Source organism: Vombatus ursinus, unplaced genomic scaffold (assembly GCF_900497805.2).
Source record: "Vombatus ursinus unplaced genomic scaffold, bare-nosed wombat genome assembly UNPS02014945.1, whole genome shotgun sequence".
NCBI classification, from domain to species: domain Eukaryota; kingdom Metazoa; phylum Chordata; class Mammalia; order Diprotodontia; family Vombatidae; genus Vombatus; species Vombatus ursinus.
Window position 1 is genome coordinate 30168151 of NW_020954723.1, and position 7983 is coordinate 30176133.

A 7983-nucleotide genomic window follows, 5' to 3' on the forward strand; every position below is an offset into this window, starting at 1 on the left:
TTTCAACAATTATTCTTAATTACCAATTAGTCCTAATTAGGAATTCTATTAGGAACTCCATGGATTAGCATGGGCCAAGTATAGTGCTGTCGAAATAAAAATCTGTAATGAAGAGAGACTGAGGCACAAAGTTTCTAAACATGATCATTTATTAGCAAGGCTTGCAGCTGCCAATAAGCAAAATCCCAAAGTCCCTCAGTGGTCAGGGGAATACCAAGACAATAGTGACTATCTCTGCTCTCAGAGAGTTTATACTATAATGGTAGAGACATCACATTGGACTAGTAGCTAGAAAAAGGAATTTTGGACTGAGATGTCACAAAGACTGAGTCAGAACAACACAGCAGTCAATTGACACATGCTTTCCAGATTAGTTAGTAATGATTATAGTCCCAGAGAAAAGGGGAAAGGTGGGGATGAGGGTAAGACATGGTGGCAGGCCAGAAAATGGTTAAGACTGGCCCAGCCGTCATACCTCCAAAATGTGTCCATATTAGAGCATTTCTATCCACTACGCAATCTGATGATTATGACCTCAAAATACTAACAGAATCATTACCTGACAATAAGCATAGTTTCCAAGAGCTTTATGAGCTTCATCAATAACTAGACATTTAATTTTAACAGCAGGACAGGCTCCACGACAAAGGTCATTTATCATAACTTGAGGAGTAAGAAAAAGAACTCTTTTATTGTGCCATATTTCCTTCCTGATGAAAGCTTGGGTAGAACCTGCAAAAATAAGAACAAGTAAGATTCTAAATTGTTACACTTCATAAAATATGGAAAAAATTAGCCCATTTTTCACAGTGAATTTTTTTCTTTGTTAACCGGCTTTCAATTTGACTTGATCTCAAAGCTCCACATCAGAGCCTAAATGTCAAAGTACCTGTTACATAAGAGGAATAAAAGACCTGATAAGAATAAGACATTAAAAAAGAGTCAAAATAACTAAAAGCAATGTTGACAAAGGAAAAAGCCTAAAAGTTCATTTTCATTTATAAACATGGTGAATGGAAATCTAAAGTCACAACATACATATATTAAGCTGACCAAGGTAAATCTAAGCTGAAATCATGATCTCTTCTAGGTATCTTAGGCATCAAAAAGCTATGGTTTGGGTATGGTTTTTTTGAGGCAGAAATAAGGCATCACCATTCCCACTCACCACCATCACCACTACCTATTTATAATCAGGTTAGCTATAGATTTGATAGCTTTCTTCTGGATCTGGAGGCAGAATCTTCCCTTTCACTACTGTGTGGACTTAAGCAAGTAACTTCACCTCATAGTCTATTTCCAAATCTGTAAAACTGAGATACTACTACTTGGTTACCTACATCACAACAAGGAGGCAGTGAGGAGCTAGTGAAACAACGTAAAAGGTACTATATAAAGTCAGCTATTATTACAAGTCATGCATCCTTCCTGTTCCTCCTTCATGCTAGTGCATTCTCTATGAGATTATCTTCAATTTATCCTGTATATATGAACATAGCTGTCTGCTTGCTATCTCCCCACTTAGAGCATATGCTCTTGGAAGACAGGGGCTGTTTTTTTGACCTTCTTTGCATCCCCAGAGCTTGGTACGGTGCCTGGTATTTAGACGCTTAATAAATGTTGGCTGAACGCATATAGTAGGCGCTTAATAAATACTTGCTGAGTGTATTGGATGCCCTGGGAAGGGCTAACCTCAGTGAAGGGGTAGGGGTAAGGAGAGCTGTATTCTGAGAGGAACACGACACTATTTCGGTGAGGACCTGCCCTCCCAGCCCCCTGACGCCCCCAGCCCCTCTGGAATACCTGTCATCTCGGCCATGTGGCGCTGCGGGATGCCCATCACCCGGGAGCAGGCCTCGATCTGCTGCGCGACCAAGGGTTTCGTGGGGGCCATGAAGACCACCTTGCCAGCGGGGAACCAGCGGTAGAAGTTGTACATGACGACGGCGGCGATGAAGGTCTTCCCCAGCCCGGTGGGCAGGCAGACCAGGGTGTTGCAGAACAGGGCTGCCTCCGAGATGCGCAGCTGGTACTCCCTTACCGGGAAATTGGTGGGATAGATCCACACGGCTCCCGTCGCGGGGCAAAAGCCGCAGGCCTCCAGGGGCCCAGGAGAGGCCGGGCTCTCGCCGCCGCCCGAACGCCGCTCGGCCTCGTAGGCCGCCACCAGCAGCACTTCATCGTCCTCCTCCGGCGGCTCCGGCATCCGCTCCGGCTGCTCCACCGCGGCCGGGGCGCAGGCCCCGAAGCCGGCGAGGCCCTGCGGCCGCCCGGCTCCGGAGCCGCCCCCGGAGGAGGAACGAACAGAACGAGTGACCCTGGAGCCCCATGTCTGGAAGAGGGTCCTAGGCCTGCCGCTCATGTCGACAAAAAGGGCCTCCGAGGCCGGAGCAAGGGAGCCACTGACCGCAGTTCCATTAGTACTGTAAGCTCAACACGGAGAAAGGGGTTGAATGCCGGCCTCGGGCCTGCCCGACCACTCAAAAATACCGCGGCCCCCATGTGATTGGTCTGCATCCCGAAACCCCGCCTCCGAGCGGCGCACGGTGACGCAGGCGCGCAGCCATCACGTAGCCATCGCTCCGCCCCCATCCTGGCGCTCCGCTCAAGAGGTTCCCAGTTCAGAGTTGGCTTATCAAAGCCTGCAGATGACTCGGCTTGTGAAGCGCACTGGAGTGCTGTGATCGGTGTACTTAACAATACTGATCACTTGCCTCCTGAGTGCATTTTCAATAGGGAGGTTTTCTTCGAAGAGTTTTGATAAAAAGGATGAATTCTCACACACACACACACACACACACACACACACCCCACCCCACCCACCCCCCAACCCCCGCCTCTACTGGAAAATCTTAAATGGCTTTTTATTTCCTCTAGGATAATAACAATAGGGAGCATTTATATATCACTTTAATGTTTACAAAACACTTTACGTATGTTAACTTTTTCAGATCTCACCATCCTAGAACATTGGACTAATTGCTCTGCCTGCTTCAAGTCTCTCCACCATAATCAACCCTCCACATAGCTGTCAAAGTGATTTTTCTGAAATGTAAGCCTGACCATATCCCTCTCCTACTCAATAAGCTCCATCCTCTGCCTGTTGCCTTCAGGATCTAACGTAAAGTCCTTTGTAATGTATAGTCCTTCACAACATAGGCCCCTTCCTCCTTTTCCAGTCTTCTTATACATTACTCCTTTCCATGCCCTCTCTGATCTAGACATGTTAGCCTATTTATTTCTCACACAAGATACTCCATCTTTTATCTCCCAAGTTTTTGTATTGGCTGGTTGTCCTTCATGCCTGGAACGCTTACCTTCCTCATCTCTGCCTCTTAGAATTTCTGGCATCATATGAGACTAAGCTCAAATGCCGTTTTTCTTAGTCCCTCCTGCCCCTGCTGAGGCTGTACCTTCCCCTCTATGGAACAGATGATATAAACCGAAAGGAAGTCAGGGCTGATGAATAAGCATGCTACTGGGGCAGGTAGGTGCCCTAGTGGAGAGAGCACTGACCCTTAAGTCAGGAGGACCTGAGTTCAAATTTGGTCTCAGACCAAACACTTGACACTTACTAGCTGTGTGACCCTGGGCAAGTCATTTAACCCCAATTGCCAAAAAAAAAAAAAGAGAAGAAGAAGCATGCTACCCATTTCATGTAAGACTGATATCCATGATGATGGACAAAACTGGACACACATATTTGGACATGGTAAATGTGTGGATTTGTTTTTCTCAACAATGCCATTGCAGGGACTGTGAAAGCAGTCCTTTTGGGGGGCTGGGGACTCAATAGGAAGAGGGAACGAGCTAGAGACAGTCGGCAAAAAAATAGAAGAAAAAGGTCATTGAAAAATTTTTTGAAATGCACAGAATTTTACTGTATTTCACCACATCACTGTTGTAGATTTTATGCCAATTTTTTTGCAAAAAAAGGTGGGGTGCAACCATTATGTGAAGCTTTTTAAAAATTGTATCAGTATTAATTAAAAATCATTTATTGCTAAATTGTCTTTGGTGCAAGATTAGGAAGCACAAAATACTCGTGAATATATGTTAAAACTGGGAAGATGCAAGTCCTACCATATTACTAGACTTACTCATGGCTGCTTCACCTGCCCACCTGCTCCCCTTGCATCTATGGGTCTTCATTGGGTTCAGTGGTAATACCATTAGTACTGCAACGCTCTAAACAAACCCCTCAAGACAAACCATACAAATAGGCTTTTGGAAATATACTGACAATGTGCCTGCACTGAGAATTCTGGGCCAGATAAATGTGCAATCATATGCCACTGCTGAATACATTGCTGCTCTGTTTACCTTTTAAGTGGTGTGACCAACAGAATTATACCATGCGATGATTGGGTGATAAAAGGTTATAAATCAATTTTTGGACTAGAAAAAAACAAGGTGAAACGATTATATGGTGAAATATGGTAGTTCAGTAGGAAACATAAGCAGGGCAGCTTTTAAAGTAACATGTAGGAGTTATATTTTTAAAAAAACTATAATGAAAATTCAGATTTCACACATAATCCTCTTTTTCTTTTCTACTTTGCACATGGAAATGTTTTGTTAAATTCAGAATACTATTTTTAATGAAAGGAAGGGTTTTTTTGAATTGTTATTTTGTAGGAACTTCAGAGGATACATTGAAAAGAGTGGGGCAGTCTAGAGTGTGACATTGAGGGGATCTAGATTTGAAATGTATGGCAATAGAGGTGGTCACACTTGAGGGGTAGGAATGAAGGTTTGCTTTTCTACTGGCAAGGGTTCAGTATTATTGTGATGACAAGAATAAGAGGGGGTCGGGAATATGCTAAACATCGGGAAATGAGTTCAAGCAGAGTGTAGGTACTGTAGTACTCAAGGTTTCAACCTAGACCTCCACTGACCAGACTGCCATGTTTCTGTGTCCTAGAAGCCCCCCTCAAGGCAGGCAAGTATAGGACATGGTATGTGCTTGGATAAGGGGTAGGAGCTACTGTGTCCAGACCACCCTTACCTCCCAGGGGCACACCCCACAGGTTGGAAAACTCTGGAAGTTGTACCCGATACCTCAAATGCATTCCCTATTCATCACCACCTCATAGAATCCCTGGCTTCCTTCAAAATACAGCTCAGATGTCATCTTCAACAAAAAATCTTTCCTGATTCCCCTTGCTATTATATTATTACCAAATGTTATATATTATCTCATGGAATAACATATGTAAAGTGCTTTGCAAACCTTAATGTGCCATAGAAATGGTATTATTCTCATTATTATTATTATTAGCATTCTCTTTTGAAATTATTTCCTTATACTTTGCATTTATTTACTTGGGCATATGTAGTATCCCCCCCCCCCAGTAGAATACAAACTCTTTGAAAGTATTGTTATATTTTTGTTTCTATAAACCCACTACCTAGAACATTTGCCTTTTACACAGTAGGCATTTGATGTATTTTGCTATTGTTGTTTTTTATCTTACCCAGGTTGGAAGCTCAGCAAAGATTCACAGGCTGACCCCACCACTGAATATTGACTGGAACCAAAACTTTAACCTGCCCTGTTTCCAACCTGAACTAGGTCACCCTTCCTTAGGAAGCCTACTCCACCTCAACTGCTCCCACTTAACCCTCACCAACAACCACACACACCCCTTCTTCCCATCCAAGTATACACACTCACTGATGCCAGACTTAGTGCAAACTCGGGATCTGCTTTGGCCAGACTACGGATGAGCACTCCAGAGTTTAACAGAGGCACCAACCCCAGTCTCCCACAACAGCAGGGATTACAGGCTTCTACACTCAGCCCCTCAACAAATATTTGTCAAACCGACAAAGGGTAAAAAATAAATGGCATGCCAGATTTTCCTTTGATTACATTAGGATTGATAACACATTATTTTTTTCTCATGTCAGATGAATCAGCTCTGAACTCAACATGACTATGGTGCAAATTCAGAACTTCAAGGATGAGTGATTCTTTACCACCTCAATTATTGTAGTCTGCAACCCTCTCTAACTTCAGCATAGCACAGTGGAAAGAACACTGGATTTGGAGTCCAAGGTCCTGGGCTCAAAAACCAGTTCTGATACTTGTATTTCCTTAGGTGACCCAGATAGAAAGTTCCAGCGGTTTGCAAATGAAGGAGCATCAGGAACAATTTTAGGGGCGAGAGGACTTTGTGTATCGAAGAGGGTAGTCCACAGAAAGATTGACCAACCTTGGATGTTTTATTTGACAGTGCCCAGACAGAATAAAATGTGATTTTCCTTATCAGCAGTATTGTAAAACTGCTTTGTGTTCTGAATAGGCTTAAATTAACCTACCAACCCTTATAACCCATAGGCATAAATTGTTACTGAATTCTGTTCTAATCTTTCTGTTAACTGACTTCTCTGGCTTTCTTCAAGTCCCAACTAAAATACTACCTTTACGGGAAACTTTCCCTAATACCTCTCAATTCCAGTGCTTTCTCTTTTTCAATTATTTCCTGTTTATTCTGTATATAGCTTGCTTTGTATATATTTGTGTGCATGTTGTCTCCCCCATTATATTGTAAGCTCCTGGAAGGCAAGAACTGTCTTTTGCCTTTCTGTCCAGCACTTAGGACAATGCCTGGCACATAATAGGAGCATAATAAATGTTTATTGCATTGCAATATTGTATTATATTAATGAACAGCTATTCTTTGATGCTTATCATTTTTCTTTGTGAGTAGTAATAAATTACCTATCCCATAACTGATTAATATTGCAACCATGGTTATTTTCCTTCTTTGGGGGAATTCCTGGATTTAGTGAGTCACAGTTAGCAATGTCTCCAAGACTCTAGGGAGAGAGATCTAGCCAATGTGTGTGAGGAAATTAAGTTCCCCTTTTCACCAGAGGTAGGTTTCTATTAAAAGGGGTTTACAAACCAGAGTGGGTGCGTAAAGGAGAGGATAGAGTTCCCCAGCCCCTGTAGGCTCAGTTGAGCAGTTTCTCTAGGTTGGACCCTGAACAGATAAAAGAAACTGAAGCCCAGGGAGGCCCAAGTACATGAAGGTAAATCAATTGCAGTGTTAAAGATTGAGCAGTAGCTTGAAAATCATGTGATTTTTTTTTTTTTTGTCAATAGAAGTTTGGAACTTGAATTTTTTTTTTCTTATTTTGTTGATGTCTTACAGGAGGGTGTGGGGCAGAAAGTTGTCCAGTTGATCTAATGCCCAGATAACTGGGACCTCCATTAACATAAATTAAAGTGTTAGTTTCTTTTAAAAATAATCTTAGGCACAACTTTTCTTTTTACTTCACTCTCATTTCTTTTTTTTCCCTTATCTTTTTTTATTATTTATTTTTTACAGTTTTTTTTTGTTTTCAACATTTACTTACACAAGATTTTGAGTTCCAAATTTTCACCCCATCTTGCCCCTCCCCCCACCCCAAGTTGGCATGCATTCTGAATACCCCTTCCCCTAATCTGCCTTCCCTTCTATCTCTCCCCCCCTTCCCTTATCCCCTTCCCCTTCTATTTTCCTGTAGGGCAGGATAGATTTCTGTACCCCATTTCCTGTATTTCTTATTTCCCAGTTGCATGTGAAAACATTTTTTTTAAACATGTGTTTTTAAAACTTTGGGTTCCAAATTTTCTTCCTTCCTCCCTCCCTACCCACCCTCATTGATAAGGCAAGCAACTAAATATAGGTTATATATGTGCAGTTATGCATAACACTTCCATAGTAGACATGCTGTGAAAAACTAACTCTATTTCCCTTAATCCTATCCCAACCCACCAATTTATTCTATTCTTTCTTTTGACCCTGTCCCTCCTCCGAAGTATTTGCTTCTGATTACCCCCTTTCCCAATCTGCTCTCCTCTCTATCATCCCCCTACTTGCTTGTCCCCTTCCCCCCCTATTTTCCTGTAGGGTAAGACAGATTTCCATACCCAATTGAGTGTGTATGTTATTCCCTGCTTAAGTCAAATCCTATGAGAATAAGATTCAC

General features: G+C 42.5%; 1 protein-coding gene across 1 annotated transcript in view; it reads right to left on the reverse strand.

Moving 5' to 3' along the window:
• LOC114029975 (Fanconi anemia group M protein-like) overlaps positions 1–2506 on the reverse strand; it is an 89715-nt gene extending 87209 nt beyond the window's left edge. Inside the window, exons 1-2 of the mRNA XM_027844622.1 lie at positions 1804–2506; positions 560–732 (exon numbers count right to left, since the gene is read on the reverse strand). Of these exons, the coding sequence (XP_027700423.1) occupies positions 560–732; positions 1804–2362 (732 nt within the window). The 5' untranslated portion in view covers positions 2363–2506. The remainder of the gene's footprint in view (positions 1–559; positions 733–1803) is intronic.
• Positions 2507–7983: the final 5477 nt, after the last annotated feature.